This window comes from Sinohyriopsis cumingii, chromosome 10 (assembly GCF_028554795.1).
Source record: "Sinohyriopsis cumingii isolate HCF-2022 chromosome 10, ASM2855479v2, whole genome shotgun sequence".
NCBI lineage: Eukaryota > Metazoa > Mollusca > Bivalvia > Unionida > Unionidae > Sinohyriopsis > Sinohyriopsis cumingii.
This window is the reverse complement of record NC_142970.1, coordinates 881,536-907,322: the sequence shown is the minus strand read 5'-3', so window position 1 is coordinate 907,322 and position 25,787 is coordinate 881,536. Positions and strand designations below refer to the sequence as shown.

Here is a 25,787-nt window from a genome sequence, read left to right as displayed (position 1 = left end):
ATAGATGTCATATTGATATAGTTTTTACGACAGTGCTTGTTATGAGGTGTAGTTAAATGTAATGAAACGGGTGCCAATCAGATCTCCAAATCTGACCGCAATGAAAAGCTTACCATTACTTTACCCGCAGCAACATGGAACTGATCCTTATATAACCTCCCATGATGGCTGCAGTTCCCACAGCAGTCATTTTGAATAATCCCTTGACAGCTAATTCTCCAGAACAATTGATTGGAATGATGCTAATCCTGCCATCCAAATCATGGCATTCGTGACCATCTGTATTGCTACTTCATAATGTATTTTCATATTAACATGGGTTTTTTCACTATAACACTACCAGAAATGTAGCTCATCCTAAAATTAAAACAAAAAAAAAACTTGTCTGGCTTACACCCTAGTTACCATCTTGGTATTCTTGTTATTGTAACTCCTTGAATGAAATGTGGTATTGATGTTGGGGTTTTACCAAAATACTTCTTGTAATGTCTTATTGGTCCGGAATGAAATTTATGAAGCTCTGATGACCAGTCTATCTGGGAAGAATTTGAAAATGAGGCCTAAATGGACAATTCAGGTCAGGTCAAAGATCATTACTTGCATATATGTTCTTCATAAACAAGGCAATGTTTACAACTGTTGATTTTGACTAGACTTGTTATTTAGTTTGATTCAGTTATAAAAATTTGTTGCACTTGGGAATTGATTTTATGATCAAGTTCTTGTTTCAGTTTTATAATCATACTGGCTAACCCATCCCCAGGTAAAAAAGAAAAAGAAATCCGTTTTAACAAAGCCTGGCATGTGGGTATATTTTTACATTGTCTGAAATTAGTTTGGTGAGATTCTGACCATAATGTCAGGTTGAAGGTCAAAACACATAAAAAATATGTCTTTATTTAGTTGTAAACATGTAAGTGTTGTTCCATTAAAACATGCATGGGACCGGCGAAAGACGGGTTTTAATTTGGGTACTCACCCTAAGATAATTTTAAAGGCTTTCAGAACCCACTGATAGAATTTTAGACCTGCCAACCCTTAAATACAAACTTACGGAATAAAAGCAAGAACGATTGTTGCCAAAATATATGGATAATTGGTTCAACCATGTTTGATTTTGATTTGGGTTCCATATTAGATGTAGTAGAGTTAGTTAGGGAACCAGACTAACTATACAGCAGTACCTCATCTGCTTTTAACTGCACATATTTTTTCAGGCAAAGCATCTGCATGATCAAACTGATTTGTAAAAAAAAATGGCATCCATAAAGCGAAACATGTTGCAGATGAAAGGGAAAATAAGCCTCTTAAAAAGTGTTGGTAATCAGCACAGAAGAATAATAAAGAATATTCAGATTCTTGTAAATAAAAACAGGAAGGGACATAATTACGTTTATTGGACATCACATGTCAGTTTGAGTATGTATCATGGTGGGAGATGTTGATTGTCTTTGTCATGTGAAATGGAAAAAAATAATCCAAGAATTATGACAAGAAATAGGAACAAGACATTGAGCTGCATTGGTTTTGGAACTGAAGTTTGTGCAACTGAACTGTTGGTAATTAAGGTCTATTTGTACTTCACAAACTGTTCAGTTGAACATGTTTACTGTCGCTGCATGTTTTGAATACTGAACTTTTAAATGTTTTCCAGCTTTACAATAGCATTTTATGATATTTTGTTACACCTTTCTGAAAACTGGTAAAATTTACTGGAAGAAATCAATTGCCTTGCTGAGACGGTCTCATCAGGGTTGGCAGGTTTGGAATTTAATGTTAAAATCACCCACCAATATATTTTTGGGTGGTAGTGATAGAGGTAGTACAACCTTCTACAAAACTGCATGTATATACAACATAAGCATACATGCCAACAATTACGCGTTTTTTTTTCTCACTAAATTATGCCTTTTATGTGGCTGTGCATAGATTACATGTGTTCAATATATCCCTCTCCAAAAAGTTGGTAATTTTTTTCCTCTTTTTTAAAATATCCCCTTAATCCCACAGACCATAGTCTGGAAAAGATGGCTTCTATGTAACTACGACATAAGAGTATGCTTGTCTTTAGACTTGCATGCACTTTCCTAAAAGTATTACTATGTTCTGTTTATAACAGCTGTCCTATTTCCAAGAAACATGCTGGTTTCTACTTTTAAACCTTTGAACTTGGATTCATTGCTATGTTTCATGTTTGTTAGAGAACCAAACTATAGTACGCTATAGGTAATGTCTAATGTAAAAAATAAAACTGCATGTACTTTCCTCACACTATCATTATATTCTATTTATAGTAGCTGTATGGCTTAGTTGGGAGAAAACAGACTGGTTTTCTAATTTTTAATCTTTGCTCTCAGATTCTTTGTTCTAATTCATATTTGGTACAGAACCAGTCTGTAGGTACTTAGCACTAAAGTCAAGTCAGATTTATTCTAGTCGATGTGTGTGTCAAAGATGAATAAATGTATGAATTAGTACAGTGTTCCATTCTAGGGCAGCTTCACGCCCTATACAGGCTGTGTGGAAAGGATTTTAATATTGGTCATGGTGTTAAATTTGACGTGGAAAAACACTTGAAAACAAAGAAACACCTTAACTTAGCTCATCTTACTAACTCGACTACTAAGGTAACTTCTTCTTTACAGTAGAACTTGATTTTGGACAAATGTTATAAATGCAGAGGTGTTATTTACCGAGTTTTTAATAGAACACGGACTACCCCATGCACTAGAAGACTACGTTTGTCTATCGTTCATATGGATGTTTCCTGATTGCAGAATTGCAGAAAATATGCATGTGCTTGAGCAATATCATCTAATACTATTCGGTATTTAGCTGAAGATATTTCTTTTTAAAACATTTCTGTACTTGATAGTCTAAAAGAATAAAAGGAATGTCAAAATCAACTGGTTTTTGTAGATTCCTGGAAATTTTGTTTTAGCTAAGAGAATGTTAGTCCCATCAACAGAGTGTTATGCATTATCTTTCACTTTAGAGCAGTAAAAATATCTTTAAAGAGGGGTAAATGCAAGTCGGACCCGGTCGAGGTTTAGTTTGTTTTTATTTCTTCTGGACAAGTAGAATGTAACTGTTACGTACATTTAATTTAATTGAATTGTTTGTCTGTAAAAAAAAAATTTTGGACTTTGTCCAAAATTTAGTTCATTTCTGCTTGCCTTATTGACTTAAAAAAAATTATTTCATTTATGTCAACAACTAATATATAGCTACATTATTCTCTATTTGTATGAGCTTAATATCAGGATTATTATTCAGGCAAACAAGGAGTAAATGTGTTTATTCGGGTTTTTTTTTTTTTTATAGTTTCGTAAGTGAATTTTATGGGTTATTGTGGTGGTGGTGGTGGGTCGCGAATGGCCGAGTGGTCTAAAGCGCTCACCTTTACAGGTCAATGCCATCTCACCTCGGTCTGCATGGGTTAGTCTCGGGTCCACCATATATACAGGCCACCATGTATAGCGTATCCTGTGTTGTAAGTAAACATTAGATCATTCTGGAAGTTTTTTTTCCATTAGGTAATGTTTTTGTTTTAGAAAATGCTAATTATGACCTGAGGTCAAGTAGAGAACTATATATCTTGTAATTGTGTGGACTTGGTCGGTCATGATTTAACATCTAGCACTTTCGTATTATTCAGTTTGGGCTGGATTTTGTTTTCTTCAAATTGAATTCTAGTTATTATATTCTCTTGAAAGACAAAAGTGCTCTGATTAAATATCAGGAGAAAAACATTCATTGGAATTTATAATATATTCAGACCTGGAATTATGTTACTGTGATTCAACAAACGACTGTTGACACATCAGCACTCCATAACAGACGTTACATCGCCTTCAGTTTTGGATCTCTTTGGGACTTGCACTGAGTTTTATTCAGGACTTTATATTATTAGGACTTGTCTCTGTAAATCTTGGATTATTTTGGGATTTAATTCATAATAATATAAGTTCTTTTTTCTCATTTTCACTTTGTATTCTAGGGAGATAAATTATTTGTTAAATTTTACAAAACTTTTTGTCTTTCACTCTTTTCTGTTATTTTAAGAGCATAGAACCATAACAGTAACATGCCCATATTTCTAGAGTTGTTCCACTTAAACATATATGATACCCTGTGGATGGCAGATTTTATGCTAGGATACTTGGAATTTCAGAGTTTTGTATGAAAGGTGTGCAAAATTCTAAATTGCATCAATGGGTGACCGCTTGACGTAGAAAGTGCCTTCTCGGGGTCTGATGTACCAGAACAACCTTACAAAGATGAGGAAAAATTAAGATTTTAATGCAACTGAATAAAATTAATTTTTGCTTTATTTTGTTAATCACAGAATTTTGCAGGACTGAGGGTTTTCAGGATGCTTGCTTCAAACTGTTAACTAGTTAGTGCAAGAAACATTATAAAGCCTTTTTACTTATTCAGGCTGCTGAAGCTGGACGACCACCTGAGAGGACAAGTCGATTTTATGCCAAGGGTGCATTACAGTACCTGGTCCCTATACTTCTTGTTATTCTTACTAGACAGGTACGTGTCATTCAGTACATATAAAATGTAATATTCATTTCTTTGTGTGTAGTCGTGTGTAGTTGATTTGTCTTGGTACAGTAAAACCTGTCTTGCAAGACCACTGCAGTGAGACCATATGTCTTGAGAGACCATGTTCTTCATGTACAGATTTATTGATTATATAGTGTTATGGCCTGTTATGAGAAACATCCTGTCATGAGAGACTATTATGTTTTGGCAGAAGGATGGTCTTTGAAGACAGGTTTCACTGTACTATTCAGTTGTAACAAATATAGTCGGGTCTGTAGGGTGTTAGACTGTGACCATGGTATCCTATTTCTATTCAAAGACAAATTCACAAATTGCATTGTTTTTGTTGCACTTTTCTTGGTTAAAAATCAAGAAATTTTCTGGAGATTATAGAAACATTGGAAATAGCTATAGGAAACTAAATTTCCAAATATGCACTTTAGGGTGAACAATGCAGCACTGTCAGCATCCCCACAAGTGATTTGCAAAGTCTGTATTAGTATTTGTGTTGAATTTAATCCTTTACTTCATGTAAACACCTTTAGACGACTGAACCCGATTTTCATGCAAGCACCAGTGGATACCTCTGCCTGATTTGCATACAAGCACATTTGGACGACTTTGCACCATCAGCATGGAAGTGTTTGGATACCCACTGTAAATATCAGTCTTTTTAATTTGGTCTTTATTATGCCACCTTCGAGGAAATATCCCTATTAGATACTGCAGGTATTGAGGTAAATGACCATTATGTCACATGTGGTTGCTGTTTAAGGTGTAATTGTAATCTGCTATTTAAGTAATTGCATACATGGCAAACATCACTTTTTTCCATGAGACCGAATGGATTATGCTTTTTTGGTACATTAAACATTTAAAATTAAAATAAAGCAATAAAAGTTATTTTTATCATTTTATTATCATTTCTTTAATTCCACTTCTATAAATTTGAGAATATTCTTACAAAAGTGACTGCTGCATAAGAATAGTTTAAGATTATTATCCTTATTTGCTATTTATTGCTGCTCCTTTCCCCACTGGTGCCATGTGTGCCCATCCCATTGTTTCATGATAGGTCATGGACCTGTACTGTCTCATCCAACTCCTTCCCACTAGGAACAGGTATCGGAGGAGAAATTTTGGATGCTCAATAAGGGGCAGTGTTGCATACAGTCCTTCTGCAGGGAGAAGGTTGAAAGTGTTTACTTCCTGTCAACTTTTGCACAGATTTCTTTGGAAAGAACGTTTGTACTGAGTTCACGAGGTATCCATCAATCGTCAGAATGCATATATTCACATGCCCATTTTCCCCTCCACATGGAAAATGCCTCTGGTTTTGCCATAGCCAGGAAGTATTTCAAGTGCTACTGTTCAGCTTTGCCTCTGCCCCTGGGGATGGGGGTAACATAATACCAACCGTTAGGCTTTTTGTTGTAGTCATTGTTCATTTTGTCCTTCTTATTATGTCCTACATTCAGCTATATATGGAATACTCCTTTTTTTTTGTTACATGTTATTTTTATTTCCTTGCTGTACAAGTGGTTTTCTTATTTCCTATTTATAGTAAATGTATATGATGACAAATTTCCAAGAAAATGGAGAGGTTCTTCAATTGGACTAATTATATTAATAAGATAGTTCAGTAGAGGACCAGTCCATATCTTTTAAAGAAAATGTTGCAGATGTTGAGCGAAACAGGCTTTAACAGTGATGCATGGATGTTACATAATTGAAAATTGTTGAGATCTTTTGAAATTTCATAGCATATCATATCAACAAAAAAAAAGAAAGAAAGCAACAACACTACAAAATTTAAAAGAATATGAGCATAATGTTATACAGTACTCGGACTGAGCATATGATTGTCGTGCTTGTTGCCAAACTCATGACTTCATGATCAGTCAGAAAATGTTAACCTCATGTAGATTAGTTAAAGTGGGCAATGAATATTGGTCACTAGATTTTGTATTTGTATTCTGGTTCCACATGGATTTCGCCTATTTGTGACAAGAAGTTTTACAGGATGCAGAATAGGTTTATTTGAAAATATAAATGTACATTTTTCATACAGTGTACTGTAATTATGGCATGTAATACATCGATTAAACTTTTTATGCCCAAATTGCACTTTTTTGCCATGTATATTTGCAAAAATTATGCTTATACTTCTTGGGGTGGTTGGTTAGCATGTATGGGGTAGTTGTAGCCCACATGAAGTTGTTAGGGATCCCCATCCTCCAGTAGTTTGACAATTGGTTGGTGCACAGTGTTGTCAGGGATTATCTTCTGAAATATATCTATCACTTGGTTGATGGTGACCCATTTTGGTTTCAGCTCAAACCACTATAAGTTGGATTTCATCCCTTCTAAGGACTTTGTATACATAGGGATGAATTTTCTCTCCAGCCTTGGGAGAGTTTGTGTTCCTCCTGACAGTGTGCAAGTAAAGTCTCTTCGGGAACTAAGTCAGCAGCCAAGTTCAATGTCCCCAGTGGGCCTGCATCGGTACTTTTAGCAAGAAGAAGACTGCATAAAGACCTGCAATCAACTCGTCCACTGGAATCTGATTTTTACCTGCAGCTGACTACTTTGATGGCTTTATTGGGACTAGTTTCTGACAGGAGCCCCAAGTCACAAAGTCAGCTTCGGAATGGGGTGCACACCTGGAACCAGAGGGTCCAGTTTTTTAAGGAGTTTGGTTCAGGGAAGAAGCCACACTTAATGTAAAGTATTTGGGAATGCAGGCAGTGTTTCTAGCTTTACAGGGTTGTGTTGACCTTGTATGGTTTCGTTGCATTATGGTTCTTTACATGGCACGTCAGTTGTAGTAGTATGCTTCTGGTATAAAGGACTCCACATCTTTAAATGGCAGTCTAGAACCTTCTATGATAGGGACTTTTAATGTGGGAAGAAGTGAAAATATACAAGTTTGGATGGACATACAATCAGCAGTCATCAGTATCAGGTTTCTATTGAACAAGTTCACCTTCTAAACTGTAGTGGTGGACAGAACTTTATTATATGTGTAATTAGATGTTAACAGTAGTTTGCCAAAATGATAGTGTTTTTAAATATTATACCACTGAATCAGACCTGCCAACACTTGCGATTTTGCTTACGTCTTACGAAAACTACTCTTGAAATATGTACTTGCATCACAAAAGCAAAAACTACGAAAAAATGATAATTGCTGAAAATCGGAAAATATGTTCATCCGTGTTTGATTTGGATCTAGGTTTCACATTAGAATTTGTGAAATTGGTCAGGGAACCAGACTATACAGCAGCATTTTAGTTGCTTTTAAGTGCACCTAATTGTTCATGCGAAATGTCTCCATGATCCAACTTGATTATTGAATATTTTTAACAAAATGGTGTCCAGCAAGCAGTGCATGTTTAAGATGAAAGGGAATATAAACCTCTTGAAAAGTGTTAATAGTCAACACTTAAGAATAAAAAGGAGTATTCAGATTCTTGTAAATAAAAGCTGAAAGGGACACGGTTATGTTTATTGGACAAAATGTGCCAATTTGAGTATGACACATGGCAGGAGATATGATTGCTGTTTTGTCATGTGAAATGGAAAAGGAATTTCCAAGAATTACGTCAAGATGAGAGATAGCAACAAGCCATTGAACTGCATAGGGTTTGGAACTAAAGTTTGTGCAACTGTACTAGGGGTAAATAAAGTTTACGCATACTTTACAAACTTCAGTTGAACATAATGTTCATCTTCGCTGCATATATCGAATACTGAACTTTTAATTACGTTTTCCAGCTTTACAATATCAGTTTATGATATTTTGTTCAACCTTACTGAAAACTTGTCTAACCTACGGAAAAAAATCACCTGCCTTACTGAGACGGACTCATGAGGGTTGGCAGGTCTGCTGAATTCCCATTACCCCAAAGCCAGAGGAGGAGAACACTGTGGTCAGATGTAGCAGAGAACCATGTGTCACATTTAGTAGAGACACTTGTGGGTCATGGTAACCTCAGAGGAGTCGCTCTCAGCGTCCACAATGTTCTTGGCAAGAGAAATATTCTGAAGTTTGCTCACAGGAAGTCATGTAGTCCTCACAGAATGGTCTTTGCAATAGTTGTTAGTGGAATCACTTTTCACTTTTCCAACATGGGGAGCGGGAGGCTAATGGTGGGCTTGTTTGCTTTGAGTCTAACAAAAAAAATACTCTCGTTTTATGATTCTGCAGTACCCGATTTGGGTTGGTTTATTTCATTCTCAAGTGGGATTATCAGTATGTGTATGCCTTCCCACCTTTGAAAATAAATCTGCAGGTGCTCCACCAAGTTGGGATCTCCACTTCTTGGCCAATCATGGTTGCACCATCTGTGGCCCCAACATTGTTCATTGACCTACACTAACTGTTGATAGACACACCCATGATATTACTGCAGAAGAGGGATCTGCATCCGAGGACACGATGTGTTTCTACAACAGTCCACAGAGTTGCTGCTTTCATGCTTGGTTCATCTTAATCGGCCAGGAGTTTGTGAGCATCGTCCAGGTTAAGAGACAATCTACTTGAGTGTGTTGCAAAATGGTGACTCTTCTGTGATTAGTTTAGTAGGAAATTTATTGGTCCTAGTTCCCCTACCCCCCATCCCCCCCCCCCAAGTGCAGTTGAGATTTCCTTTTTTCAACAAAGAGAATGTTCAGTTTCCACTGATAGAGGCAACAGGGCAACTCATTTCTAACACTGTAAAGATCTCCAGAAATTTTGCAGTTTGGTTGGACCCTCATTTTTCTGATTGCCTCAGGCATTTTGAAATTTAGAGTTTATTAATGCCTAGGTAGAATCATTTGTGTGTTCTTTGTGCAGTTTTATGAACACTTTTGAACACTTTGAGTGTATCATCAATTGTGAACCTTACCCATTATTGTTGCCTTATCAGTGAAAGAGGGTTTTGTAGGGTTCGTTGGTTAGATCTTTTGTATCTTTTTTTATCTGTGCTGTAGATTTCTTTGCCCATTGAGGGTTTGGGATTTTATTTAGCTTCCTTTGAAAAGTGAAGAATCAAAATCTCTACAACATAAACTCCTGGATATTTTCACAGCTATCATTTTCAGGTGGATTGTCCTTGCAATCAAGAGAACTTTAAACTTACCGATGGGTATCTTCTATGAGAATTATATCATATGAAGCTATGACTCTTGCTAGATCTTGGGTCAGTTTTAATTTCTCCTCTTTGGATGATGTTGAGAGCTGCCTTCTGGTAGGCTTGATCTTCTCTTTACCTTTGATCAGCTTGTACTGGGGATTACGAGTTTGGAAAAGGAAAGCATTGCAATAATAGCAGGTAAACATTACATAATTAAAATTACTTTTTCACCCCAACCCCAACATTTAAGGTCTATTCAAACAAGGTTTATACTAGAATCATAAACTTCATGAATGTATGCTTCTCCGTTAGTATCAAACCATTATAATTTACTTGTTTTCCACAGTTTATTAGGGTCATGTTAAGTTTGTATGTTAGTACTAGATCCTTGCAATAAAACAAGCTAACTGTAAACCATTTTTAATCTTTTACTGGCTCATGACTGCATGAAGCTTTGGCAGACTATTCAACCAAGAATCAAGATCATTGTCAGTTGGATGCATCTTGATATGTACACAACTCCAATTGCAATAAAAAGTTTGTAACTTGTATTGCATGTTTCAGTGACTTAGTTGAAATTATTGTTGAAACTTTATTTCTTGGGTGATGTTTATGTTGGAAACAGGATCATGGATGCAAGTCTGCCAGTATCTAAATCTCACAGCTAAGAAGTTCAGCATGACCTACATTTTATGTTTTATAAACATGGATTTAAATGTTGCATTTTACCTCTTGACCACATATTTTTCCATGGTGTAGATATCATAGCCTTCACAGCTCTTTCTGATAGTGCAGTTGGAAGTAGGAATAAATGTATTTCTGAATAAACATTCACACACATGATACATTCCTATATCTGTTCATCTTTCCCATAGAATAACTTCAGTAATAATTTTTGTTGTTCAATCAGTTTGTGAAGTGCAGGTGGCAATATGATCATGTTACTTGGTAGTGTGGATACATACAGATTTTTATTACATATCCTTTTATTTTTACATGGCCGAACTGGCATTTAATGCAGACGTTCAGTCTGTAATTTCGTATTGCATGTTCAGTAATGCACACCTAAAATTTCTGTATTGAACACCCAACCTGGAATTACATGAACAGCTTAAAATATTATATATAGTCCATCTGAAAGAAATGTATACAGAATGGTTTATTGATTTACATTTTAAATTATTCAAAAATGCTAACATGTTTGAAATTTTAAGAACATGCAGTAATATTTGGTGAAAATGGCTGCTTTTGGAACTGTGGATAATGGTACCAGAAGCCTAAGAGTGTTTGGCATTTTAAGTGCTTTGCATGGTATGTTGGTTGAGTTCATTGAGGAAGACAGCACTATTTATGAGAGAATGTTTGAACCCCAGCCAGGTCATATCAAAGACTAAAAAAAAAAATGGTACTAACAGCTACCTCGCTAGGCACTCAGCATTAATTGGTTAGTGTTAGGACTGGTTGGCTTGGTGTCAGGATAATATGACTGGGTGGGACATCATGCTACATTTCTGCAGCAAGATGCCCCAGTGCTAGAGATCTTTATAAACTGTCACACTGCAGACATCATAGTGATATGACTGAAAAAATGTTAAAGCTACGTTAAAAAACTAATCACGCACACGCATACATCCTTCCGACAGCAGAATGTGAAAGTGGGTTCTCGGCACATACAATATTCTTACACAGGTAAGGAACAGACTAAGTTTGGAAACTATTGACCAATTAATGCTTGTACAATTAGAGGCGACATCTTAAAGATTTTGATTTTAATAGAGCCCTAACTGAGTGGTGTAGGAAGGAGAGATGGATATTGAAGTCTAGGGTAATACTGAACTATGGCCATTCCTCCTCTCTTTTTCTTCTACTCCTCCCCCTCCCTTCAATTTGGTGACAAGGAGGCATGCTCTCCACTTTAGATAAATCCTGGCAGCATCTCCAATATACTTTATTCAGTGCATCCATATTGTGAAAGACATTTCACACAGGATGAGTTACAAAAGGATTTAGCTCTTGATTGGATGTATATGCATGTTGTGGAAACATTTTCCTAAATTTGCACATTACATTTATGTTGAGTATAATCCACAAAATTTAACAAAATAATTTCTTGATCACAGTGCAAGTATGAATTGAACATGGTAGCCTTACAACTTCAGGTTTTCCAATGGAATAAAAGGTACATTGACTTCTAAAACTAAACAATAATCTTTTTTATTTTTGTAGGAAGAGTATGATGACGATGATGAGTGGAATCCCTGCAAAGCAGCTGGTGTCTGTCTGATGTTGTTAGCCACTTGCTGTGAAGATGATATGGTCCAGCATGTGTTACCATTTGTTAAAGATCATATTCAAGATCAGGACTGGAAGTACAGAGATGCAGCAGTCATGGCCTTTGGTTAGTATACTTTTTTTTCCCTTTTTTTATGTCAGACTTTATGTTGGAGCATATTGTGTATGATGTGCATCCTTTTGTAAGCAATTTGTTTTCCACACAACGACTCAAGTTGTCCAACATTTTCAGTCACAGAACTTTTTGGATCGCTTGCGCTTCAGTTAAAGAACTCTAAGAATTTGATGGCAAAAGGACTATCGCCAAGATTACTGATTGAAATAAAGAGACAAGATTTCTGCACACACCAGTTTGAATTCACTATCAACAATTACGAAGCATTATGGACTACTTAACTTGGGATGTGGAAGAACCTTAATGATTCTAGGGTCAAAGTTCATTCACTTTCTTCAAAGGAAAAAAGTTTTTCTGCACAGTTACAACATTTGTACACCAGCTACGGTTACCAAACGTTATGAATGACTTGCAGATTGGGTTTAGAATAAACCTTTTTCAGAGATGCCCATCATCTCGAATGTCCTGAATTATTGAACTTGTTTACAAATCATGTTACCGTGTACAAAAATCAAGATTTTTTGTAAAATAAAAATCAACTGAAAGAAAAATTAGGCGAAGTTGGAATCATATGCGATTATTTTCAATCCTTTCAAGTGTTTTCTGTTAATTTGTTAAATATCCTGTCTTCATGGTAATTTTGCAACATAAGACCAAATTCCGGCATATAATTTGCTATTATAATTAGAATAGTTCCTCTCGGTCCTTCTTTAACGGTTATTTGTAACATATCAGTTCCATGCCATTTATTTAGAACTCTTTTTTTACACTTGTGTTTTCTTCTGTCTTGTTTGTTTTTTCTTTTTAAAATTAGATTTCTACAGCATCTGTGTTTACTTCTGAACTATAATCTATGAACCTTTCATTTGTGCCTTGACTTTAATATTCGGACAGTGATTGTATGTTCATCCTGACTGCTATGAAATGATACTGGAAAAGGATCTTTTAGCAAAGCTGAAATGAGCCAGAAGCAGTTTGAAGGACGATTAAAATAATACACCTCTGTGTGCTGTAAATGGTGTTACAGCTGTATGTAAACGTGTTGTAATGTTTTTAAATGATTTTGTCATTCTTCTGGTTTCCAAATGGCAATTTTCTTTGCATTTGCAACAAATTTTTAAATGGAATCACAAATTGTATTCCCTCTTGTCCCTAACTTCTCTGGTTGGCAATGGGCATCTCTGGTGTAGTTCACTTGCAAGCATGCTCTTAAGAGATTTATATGGGAGAGAGAGGGTGAGATGAGGTGCTAAATTATCAGATTATAATTCACATTTTCTAGTTCTATTAAAGATTGTTATAAATATAATGCCAGATCCAATTTTATCACATAGAAGGTATAGTTTTCCTATAGCATGTGTAGTTTCATATTTTTGATATTACAATATGTTAAAATATCACTTTGTGATTCTGATTGGTTCAGATAAGCCCATGAAATTATTGTGCATGTTGTTGTTGTAGGGTTTATCGCCATTTTTCAGCACACGATAGGCTATACATGGCGGCCAGTATTAATGGTGGAGGAAGAACCTGGGAAAACCCCGGAAAGAACCACCGACCCACGAGAAGCTACTGGCAAGCTTTCTCACATACCCACATTAGCCAAATCCGAGACTTGAACTCATGCAGATAGAGGTGAGATGGCAGTGATCCGTAACGGAGAGCGCTTTAGACCACTCGGCCACTCGGGGGCCCCAAATTATTGTGCAGTATCCTTTTTACTGATTAGCTGGGATTGTGGGAAAATGTTTTTAACCCTGCCTTGTGGAATGTTTAGTTTTGAATCAGCATTTTTGGTGGTCATTTTTGAACTTGACTTGTGCAAGGAAATTTAAAAAAAAAAAATATCTACTGTCTGAATATGGATATATTACCCCAATAGGGGTTTGTTATGTCATGTATAACAATATCATAATGAGAAAAATGGCGTAAAACTACAAGAAAAGAAAAACAATAAGAAGTAAAACTAAGGGTATTGCTGCTTTGATGGCAGGGTGGGGTGAGGGAGCGGTATATCCGTAACATAGACATGTTTAAGTCTTCTGTTCAGTCTATATTTCCAGTCGAAGACTGTAAATATCTGTTCACAAATGCATAGCAGTAACGGGGAATTTCTGCATCCATTAATAATATTTCACATAAAAATTGCAACAGTGTAATGTTTAGTTCTGCAAGTGACATTTTAGGGTAAACATGTACTCTAGGCTTACTGTTTACCATACTAATGTGGCATCACATAGCATTAATCATTCTGTTTTGAAAAATGATTTTATCATTTTAAAATGTTCTGTTTATTCGGATGGAAGTTTTTTCTTGGATTTATAGTTTGTAAAAATGTACAATTTACTTTTACTAGTTCAGCTTTGTTTGGGACTATATTTTATGCACAACAGATGAAAGGTGCACCATCTGTCAGAACGAACAAAATTATTTGTTCTTCTTTCTTTCTGAATAAGGCTCACAAAAGCTGGACATTATTAAACTCGTTTCATAAATTCAGTATTAAATTGTTACCTATTTGAGATCCTCTATATACATTATATTAACTGAGTTGCAGTACCTCAAAACTAATAGTATTATGCCTTTTTCAATTACAAAGGGCTGATTGACACCTATGGGCTGTTCCAGTAAAACATATACCCCCGGGGGAAGGCACTTTCAAATTCAGCTAACCCACAACAGAAGCAATAAAAAAAAATTATGATCCAACATCAGATATGTTTTTAATTGAAAAACACTGCTCCCAACAGTAGCATATTTTTTAAACATAATTTCTGGCTATGGGTTAGTGGGCGCTAGAAGCGATTTTAATATTGGGTTGGGGACAGAAGTGATTTAAATGACAGCTGGCTGGAGGTAATCTACTGAATTCTTTTAGATCATATTATCTATTGTATATTTTTATTTGTATTCATTCATTATAATCAATCCTTTGTCCTTTTGTTTGTTTGTCAGCCATGTATGTCTCTGATACTGTGAAATCACAAATTTTCATGGTGGCTTATTATTTGTACATGTCCGTGATCAGTCTCATAATACCAAATAATTTTATGTCCATGAATACAGATTTTATAATAGGGATTTCTATTCTAATATAAAAATCATGAATTTGTATTCTTACTGAAGCGATCACTATGTTTTGCTGTTTTTCTTTGTTCTCAGACATGCTGCTTTTGATTAGAATAATAGTTAAATCTTGTATTGCTTAAATGTGTGGTGAGATGCTATGATTCCTTGTTATTATTTTTTTCAATAAATGTTTTGGTAAACTTATAATACATGATTTGTCAGAAAAAAACCCATTAATTCCGGTGGAAGTGATGTTGCATTATTTCTGCCTACTTTTACTCAATATCATTTATTGTAAGAACATATTTCAGTTACCAGTGTCTTATTTTTATGCTTGTTGCAAGACTGATATAAAGTTTAAGAAAACAGAAATATAGCATGTCAAACATTTTTTTTATCATTAATTAGATTTAAAAAAATGGATGAAAGTCAAAGAATCATTTTTTCCAGAGTACTCATGAAATCAGTATCATTGCAGTTGACTGTATTGTCAACAGCAGCATCATCATCACTGATGGCCTAGCAGTAACATTCTGCACTTTCAATCCAGTTGTCATAGATTTTAGCTCCCACTTCTAGTCTTTCATATGAGACTTATACCTATGGCCTGAGGGGCTTTCATGACAGAGTAGTATAAGATGCTTGTCTTGTGATACAGATTTGAGGGACTTCCATGGCCGAGTGGTACAAGATGATTGTCTTGTGATTACCTGCCTCCAGTGTGTAAATGAGAATGTTGTCAGTTACTTGTGGAAGATCAGTAGTTATACATAAGTGGTGTTTGGTATCTCAGAAATACTTGGATTTTCTTCAGCAGTAAATCTGGCTGCCATATATAGATTCGCTTCATCTGAATGGTGTAAAGACCATAATGATCTACAGAAACCCGAGATCTCCTGTCTAAATGACTTCTGCTGTTGGAGATAAACATCAATCAACAGAGGCTCCGTGTGCCCAAGTATACTAAGGTGCTTGCTTTTACATCACTTGCAAATTATTTTACATCACTTGCACATCTCACAGAGCGAATTTTTGTCACAGATCAACCAATTTGGATTGGTGGTCTTTCGGGGTTCTTCCTACACCAAATATATTGTTAAACACACACCCCATGAAAAAACACCCAAAAAACCCAAACAAAACTAATTCAACCAACTAAGCAATGGTACTAGTCCATCATTTTTGCCACAGCTGTATGAGTTTATAAATTTTGACCCTAGTAATTTTTGTAGACCTTCGAATATTGTCAATTATGCCTTTATGACAGTTACCAAAAAGTCATCATCAGTTTGTACAAATGGATTTTTCATCGTGAGCATATTAGATGGCGAAGTCTTAAGCAATCCTGCATCACATGCTGCCAGAAAGTTTTCATTTTTGCTCACTTGAAGTTTCTCTGATAATGTCCATTGTTCCAACTAGAATGTTTTTCAAAGATGCATTTAAATTGAGCAACAACCAGAATCAACAAAGCAAGAAATACAATTATAAAGATCTCTCAGTGTATACTGGTAATCATAAGGAGCCAATTATTTTCCAACCATACTGATTCAGTGGACATAATCACAGAATGGACAGAAACAGACCAGAACAGATATAACCAGAATGTTAAAATCGATTTGATAATCTTTTAAGGAGATAAATTCACATTGGTTTAGTTAACTGTACATCCTTTGTCTTCCCTTTGATGTGATTTCTTACTGAAGGTGAGAAAATAATGTTGCACACATAAAAAGAGGCACCCTTCTACTCATTGTTTTTATTAAACTTCTCCATTCCAGCCTGTTCTTACGATTTTGATCCCCCACATACTGTTTGTCTTGTTTATGATATCTAAATTTCTTACCTACTTTTCCTACTATTATATTAATTATTTGTGAATATGCATATCAGTGTGAAATGCAACAGGGAGACTAAGTCCAAGATTGAAAACCTCTATATTTCTGGATGTATTTTGCTTGGATTCCATGTTTCTGCACAAAATCAAGAATACAGGACTCAATGTACTAATTCAGTTCCCACTGTAAACCTGTACAAACACCATACTAAAAGTCAGTAACTTAAAATTATGAATGCTTATGTTCAAATTTGTATCAGTATAGACACTTCTATGACGACATCTTGTGTGAAAAGAAAACCATAACAGCTGCACCATTTTCTGGACCTGCACAAGTTTGAAATGTGCTTTCAATACTTATCCAAAGAGTCAGCTGCTGATTTCAGTAACAAGTCTTCCAAATTCGGGTCTGTAAAGGGACGGAAATTATGTTAATAAAACTTATGTCCATCACTTTTTTTTCAGTTACAAGTAGGACAAGCTTTCAGAAGATTCTTTTTGCTAAAATCTTACTTTCATTATTAACCAGTCAGGGACAGTCAAATATATTTTATCTTCACTGATTTATCGTCTGGTTCTCGTTCTTTCATATCTGTAGTAATGTGAGTCTTACAACAACTCTCAATGGTTGTAAACCTTTTTCAACCATGCTGACTGGACACACTGTAAGATAATGTTCAAGTAACAGAAATACTATGGGATAACCAGAGACCAATAAAATCAAATAAAATAGTGAAGTAATCTCCCCTGCAGGGATACTGTCAGGATTGCAGGATTTACTCTCAAGTTTTGTGTGTGCGTGATCTCCAGTGAGAAAGGGACAGTGGGAGGAATAGCCATTGTTAAATATCTCCCTAACACTTAAATATCTGTCACTCTTTCTTACTGTTCCACTCTGTTAAGGCTCTACTGAAATCAAAGTACTCATAGAGATGTCATTTCTAGTTGTATAGCGATTATTACTATGAGGTCATTAGGCATGGTCACATGGTTGTGGTGGATTCTTGGTTGGGAATGCAGAAAGACCATAGGCTTGCTTCATATTTGATGGCTAATTATGATGTTGTCAAAAGAATTTAAAAATTTCTAACAATTCAGTATATACTTGATTCATAGTCCATGAACTTGTTCTATATTTAATGTGTTGATTTAGGAGCCATGTTCCTCCATCACATTCAAGATTTCAATATACCAAAGGTGAAATTGGTACAGTTGCATCCTAAATTACTGTCATGGCTACTTCAAATGTTATTTAATGTGAGACTTTAATGTCAGAACTCAAAGCTTCAGTGATTTTTGGGTTTAAAAAATGAATTTCTTCTTAAGCAGCTCAATTTGGTGCAGATTACATTGTTTTTTAATGATACTGAGAATTCTTGATGTGTAAAAATTGCACAAGAAATGAAGAAAATTGGGTCAGAAAATGAATACCACTGGGAAAATACTGATAGGAATATGCAGAAATAATGATATTATTATTTAAATGGAATATGTGGTGACAATACAAGTGCTGGTTCTACTACTTTGTAAAATACATCTTGTACAACCATTCTGTTATTTCTAACAACACTATAATATGATGATAATTTCTGCACACATTAAGTTGACCAACTTTTTACTTTAGTCCCTTGCTAATTAATAGTTTTAGATTTTAGAACAAAACTAAGTACATTTTACCTTCTGACAATAATACATGATTACAAATATTTAGATTGCAAGAAAATAGAAGTTACTATTTTATTAAAAGTACTGGTACCAGTAAAACTAAAGGAGAAGATAAAAAAAGAATCAGGATGAACTGATTAATAGTGTAGTAAAGAATCCATATATCTGAATGACATCAAGTATTTTTCATCAATTCATCATTAGTTAATGACATTGCTTCAGAATGTTGTGAACTAGATAATAGTAATCCAATTTGTAATACAAATACCAAATGATGGCTTGGAACTAAGTGCGAAAAGGTCTGCAGAAAATATCACCATCATCAAAATATACATTGGAAGAACCAAACACAAAGGGGACAAATTTATATCCATCTTGCTTTGAGTTTTCACAGATCAGTCGGTCTCTTATGTTTAATGTCATTTCATTTTTTGCACATAGAGAGCATGTACAGTGGCGCCCCGCTGTAACACAAATTCAGATATAATGCGGTAATGGCGTGGCTCCCGAAATTTCGTATATTCATTCGGACATGAACAAATAATTTTTTTCTCCCAAGTACATGAAATAGTGTATAAAAATGTATTATCATTATGGGGAAGAGATTGCGTATGAATTTGAATTTAATATGATCATAGTGTGGTTCCTGAAATTTTAAATACACATACGTGTATATTTTTCTTTCCTGGGAAAGAATTTTTTTTTAAGTACTTGAAATAGTGTAAAACATTTATTATCATTTTGCGGAAGAGCTCGCATAAGAATTTTAATATGCGATCGTGGTGTAGCTTCTGAAATTTAACAATATGGCCAGGTTCTTGAAGTGTTACGCCAAAATAAACATTATCGGAAATGTTACTTATTACTGGTAGGGGCCCCGAGTGGCCGAGTAGTCTAAAGCGCTCTCCGTTACGGATCACTGCCATCTCACCTCTGTCTGCGTGGGTTCAAGTCTCAGATTCCTGGGTTTTTCCTCCACCATTAATACTGGCCGCCATGTATAGCCTATCGTGTGCTGAAAAATGGCGTTAAAACCTACAACAACAACAACAATAACAACTTATTACTGGTCCATGAGTAAAATCAGTAAGTTGTCTTTGTGATTGTCTTCAATTAATTCTGGGTACGATTGGTGCTTAAACAATAGCTAACGTGTTTCATCTTTAACCGTTTACCTCATGCAAGCGTCTTTGGATGCCTCTACTCCATTCGCATGGAAGCGCCTTTTGATGCCTGCTGTAGACATCAGCCATTTTGAGTTAGTTTTCTTAGCGCCACCTTCAGGGAAAACCCACCTATTAGATACTACATTCATTTCTGCGAATGACAATTACGTCGGATCACGTGGTCACTTCTATGCACTGGTCGATATCTGCTATTTAAAGTAACTGGGTCGTAATCTCCATTCTCCAAAATGGCGGTGACAGATTTCATTCATTACTTACAAAGTTTTCACGATTAGAATCACAACTATGAAAGATTCAATAACTTAGGTAAAGGCTCTGATATTGATGTAGGCTGCAATCAGTTTTTGTAAATTATTGAATTCAGATGACTTAGTGATTTAGACGCAGACAAAAAACATGTAAATTTCAAGTATGGGAAATGGCAGTTATGGTTGGTCACATGGCCTCACTGACATGATGGTGAATGAGTTCTCTGAAGATTTTAAAGCGCATAAAAAATTCTTCCGTGAAAAATAATTACACAGCTATAACAATCGGACTTTACTTTTAAATTTTTCCACATATAATAGATGTGTACCAAATATGTAAAATGGTTAAAATTGCTGTTAAACGTAACAGACACTACATTGCTTAACAGTTCACAGGCAGGCCTGTGAGGTAAAGGGTTAGAGTACGAGAAAAAGTATGTAAAATGTTTATTATAATTTTGGGGAAGAGTTCACATACAAATTTGAATCTTATACGATCGTGGCTTGGCTTCTGACAATTTCACAAGGTTCTTTAAATGTTAGGCCAAAATAATATCTGAAATGTTACATATTACTGATCTATGAGTAAAGCCAACAAGTCGTCTTTGTGATTGTCTTCAGTTAATTATGTATACAATCGTTGCTCAAACAATAGCCGACATGTGTTTTTTCTTTAACTGCATACACAACCAAGCAGCAGACAATGTAAAAGATTCTCACAATTTAATAAACATTTTTTAAAAAAACGAAAATTGCCAATATGTTTCCTGTGCTTGGTGGTGTTATTAGACGCAATCAGTTTACCAGTAAATAATGTCGTCTTTATTAGCTGGAAATTGAAAGGGTACGAAATTGTAAATGTGTTCAGCTTAAAAAGATATATAAATGTGGCTCATGACCATCGCAGGCCTACCGCACTTAGTTCTCATGGGTATGGTGTATATGAGCTTGTTATTAATTTCCTATTTTTTTATAAAAAAAATATTTTACTGTTATATAAAAGCAAATTCGCAAATGCAAGTCGTTCTCTGCACTTTGCACAGTGATTAGTGAAGTAGTTTTCACGTTTTTTTTTCAATATTCACAAAATCTGTAGTAAAAGTTTTATGCACAATGAAAGCATGTGTTGATTGTTAATTATTCTTGCTGTAGTCGTTCAAACGAATAGGCATACATGTGTTAATTATTCGAAATTTGCAATGGATAAATGTACATGGAAATGCATATGAGAAAATTTTAGCAGTTTGAAATTTGTACAGACATCGTTCATAGACCCTGAACATAATGAACCATACACATGCTTTGTCTTTCTTAACCTCAGTTTGCTGTTAATTTTTCCCATTGAATTCAGACACATAATGATGTGCGACAAAATTATTGAATAGCTTAAATATGTATGCAGTTTTGGCAATGGAATTACATATATTAATGGATACATGGATTAATTGCAAGCCCCGACGGTACGATATTAGACAGCAAGTAAACGGTGTTGAGACTCTGTTCATGCTTATGATAGACGTTGAATTCAGACACAATGATCTCAAATTTTTTTTAATTAAATGTTTTAGATATGTGTGCAATTTTTCAGTGGAATTACATGCATTATAGATGAACTGCATGAATACACGTATATGTGCCAATGAGTTGTTCTCAGAAAAAAGTAAAATATTGTTAAACCCTGCATTAACGTGACCCCGATATTAACGCGATCCAATTTTTGTTTTACACCAATAATCGCGTTATAGTGGGGTTCCACTGTACTTCATTTGGTTATACATCTGCATGATATGAAAGTTTGTCTTGTTATTCTTTTGTTGCCATAGTGGTTCTGCTAATTAGAGATCAACACACTCATAATTATGTTGTATGGGGATTCTCTGATGTTCCCTATGATCATTAATCTGTTAATTGTTTCTGAATTTATTATGATCCTCCTCCTCCTGTATATGAATATTATTCCGTACTGAGAACTACTTTCATTGCCTGTAGTCTGAAACGCATATGCATAACTAGCAATTTTCAACATCTCACAGGTATCACCCCATGGGTATTCTCTCATGGATATCTCTGTTCCAAAAAGAAAAGTTTTCCAGAGGTGTCGCTAGCATTTTAAAACTAGGAGTCCAGGACTCCCATTTTGGTAAAAATATGAGTCCCACCAGCAAAAGTTGCAGTTCCCTCCCAGAAAACTATGTAAATTATAAGAACTACTGGTTGCCATTGTGTTTAATTTCTACATTCTTTATAACACTGCCATAGCTCTTGTTTGTCCATCAGATTGAGTCTAAATTTTGTCAATCCAAGGAAAGTCTTATTCAAAGCACTAAGCTAGGCATCACACACTTTCTTACACTTGTCTACTGCCCCATCCAAACTATCAGTTCTAGCAAATTTAGCACTCTCCTGAATCTCGTTACAATCTTTGTAAGTTTGCCCTTTAACCCCAAAATACTTATCCATATTTGCAAATGGCATTTTGTTTAAGTCTTAAAATATCTTGATTCTGAGGTCACGTGCTTTGCTTTTTCCACTACATTCGGAAATGAACACAATAATTAAAGCTAAAGTTGTTTATTTGATGTACTGTTATAAATGACCACATGTTCATCTCTGGGTCTTTCTGCCTCTAAATTCAATCACTGTATATTTTTCCACCCGGCCGCCAGTCAAATCCTTTGAACTTGCTGCCCAGCTATTGCATCACGTTCTTTTGATGTACTGTTATGATGGCAACATGTACGTCCAAGATTCTTTCAGCCACTGAATTCTGTCATTGTAAATATCAGCACAGCTAAATGATCAACACATTTTCCCACAGAGCAGGTGGCTGAAGTAGGACTGGCAAGTCTTTGAATTTTGCTGCACACCTATTACATGCATATAGAGGACTCCCGCCTCAGTGATTTTCTGTGTCCCAGATAAAAAATTGGCATGCAAATATGCATGATTAAGCATTTCCGAGACCTCAGGTTTTCTAATTTAGGCTTGGCAGAATAGATCTGTTACAAAGACTTAAAAAATGGTACTAACAGCTGCCTGCTAGACGCTCAGCATTAAGAGGTTAGTATTAGGACTGGTTGGCCTGGTGTCAGGATAATTGGATTGCGTTGGACATCATGCTACATGTCTTTGGCATGTTGCCCCAGTGCTAGACATTACTTTAATCTGCCACATGCTGTTATTCATTTGTTGAAAAATTAAAATGCCATGCCTTTCAAAATTTGGATCCAGACTTGTTCTTTGACAAAGGGAAGTATGTATGTAGTAGTGTTATTGACACCTCAATACAGTTGTTGCTAAATGGTGCCAATTGAGCCTAAAGTTTAAGAATTAAAAAAATTGGATATCACACAATTTTGGAAGATAAACCCTTTTAAATAAACGTTTACATGAAGTACAGTAAGATAAATTATAGTGGAAGGGAAATTTATGATATTTTATGGTGTAGTAGTCATATTTCAAGAAAAATGTATACATTACACTAATTGTAAATTAAATTGCACAATCCCTTATCTTCTGGAATGTGCAGTACCAGATTCAGGCATAGGGTTCACCAACTGAACTTATCTGTGGATTTAAACATAAAATTTAAGTTCCCCTTATCAACAAAACTTAACAGTTGGCAAGTATTGTTAACAACCAAAGTTGTGGGTTCTGCCCACCAAGAGAAATTAACTATGGATGTAAGAGTTTACCTATAGAATTTAATTTAGGGCTTAACAGTTTGAATAATATGGCAATTATTTTCAGACATGGACATGTGTAGTTTTGGTTATGGGAGTAACCATGATGGATTTATGTGTCACTACTATATCACATCCAGTTTGTCACTGATATATTTCACCTCCTGATTTACTATTACAGTGAAGTTTATTTTAGAACTGTTGAAAATAAAGATGGAAGAGAATGATGTTAGAAATAATTAAGGCTGAATATACATGAATACAGCTACAAACTTCAATTCTGAGTGCATTTAAACTGTTTGGGACTGGTCATTTAATTTATTCTTTCCAATTGTCATTTTTATAATATTTTCATTGATCACAATATAAAATTGTTTCAAATAATATAACCCTTTCGATACTTGAATGGTCCCTCACTAGTGAAGAATTAGCTTTAATGGATGTGCTACAGAGATGAAGACAGTGAGCATTGTAAACACTTAAAAAATGTTACCATCAGGAGATTTCAGTGTCGGAAAGATGTGTTTCTAATATGAAGCCATTTGGCATGTTGTACTTAACAGAGGAAGTTTGGTCACTGTGTTTAATTAATCTGACTTGAACATATTGTTACAATTAGTAAACTTAAAGATCTAATAATGTTCTCTACCTTAAATATTTTCAGCATCTTTTTTGTTTCCTAATTTCATGGTGTTTGATTTTTGTAATAATATCATTATATATGTTGTTTTTGATAGGTGTTGTCTAATGTTGTAAAGCACTTAGAGCATCTAAAGTTGTAGTTGTTGTGGGGTTTAATGCCATTTTTCAGCACACGATAGGCTATACATGGTGGCCAATATTAATAGTGGAGGAAGAACCCGGAAAAATCCGGAAAGAACCACTGACCCATGAGAAGCTACAGGCAAGCTTTCTCACATACCGACATTAGCTGAATTTGAGACTCGAACCGCCACAGACAGGTGAGATGGCTGTGATCCGTAATGGAGAGTGCTTTAGACCACTCGGCCACCTGGGGCCCCAGCATCTAAAAATTAGATGCTATACAAAGTCCTCATTATTATTATTATTATTACAATGTGGACAATTGTCAAATCTTAAATGTGGAATAAATTTACGGCATTGTGTATGGTTGTATCGACATATGTCCTTTTATATGTTTGCTCTTGTAAGGAAAAATAAAAACAAACTTTTGGTCATGATACAGACATGATTTTTCTCCGTTTGAAAGTGGAAGTCCACTTTTCTCTTGACTTGAATCAGATACTTCTTGAAATAGTCTGTTTTTTATATTTTCTCCGATCAGGTTTTAAAAAAATAGTTTGTTTGGTCCCATTCCACAATGACCCTTGTAAATTATTCATTCCATGTAGTAGTTAGCACATGACTGTCATAAAGAGTATAATGATTGGTCAAAAATTTAAATTCATCCAACGAATCTTCGTGTTATGGAAACTGATTGCAATGGAAGGTTGAAGCTTGCTTGCAAAACAGGGCGTCCCGAGTTGTTGAGAGAGACCATGACATGAAAAGTCTAAATAAAGGTTTAAAAATGGTATGGAAAGGGAACGGCTGGAGCAAAACGTTACTGGAAATTTAGTCGGTCAGTTTGTAAGAAAACTTGAAATTGACCAAGTAAGTATATTCAGCCTCATTACTGGCTCGTATGTGAGTTGTAAATACACTGCTGTCTGGCTGTTCTGAGCACCTAAGGTTTCCGTCACCAACATTGTCACCATACACATGCAGAATTCGACAAAATGACGAAAATAAAATAATACAGCACTTACTGTTTGAAAATTGGCTATTATCACCAGATCATTCAGTTCAAAATAATACTACATCTGGACAAATGGGATACTAACCCTGTATTTTCGTGACTCACGATATGTTGGCCTATTCTGTGCATGACTTTAAAAAGCAATGTAATGTTTTTGCATCTGGCCATGGAAATGATATACATAACGTTGCACTATTTCCGTCAGCATCTCAATATAAGTAGTAGGTCAAAGTTATT

The 25,787-nt window shown here is 35.3% G+C and overlaps 1 protein-coding gene across 3 annotated transcripts in view; it reads left to right on the top strand.

The window, feature by feature from the left end:
* Positions 1-25,787, top strand: part of LOC149789479 (importin subunit beta-1-like) — a 208,535-nt gene that overhangs the window by 51,187 nt on the left and 131,561 nt on the right. For all 3 annotated transcript variants that reach the window (XM_089971493.1, XM_089971494.1, XM_089971491.1), the window contains exons 10-11: positions 4,441-4,542; positions 11,901-12,072. In XM_089971493.1, the coding sequence (XP_089827619.1) occupies positions 4,441-4,542; positions 11,901-12,072 (274 nt within the window). The remainder of the gene's footprint in view (positions 1-4,440; positions 4,543-11,900; positions 12,073-25,787) is intronic.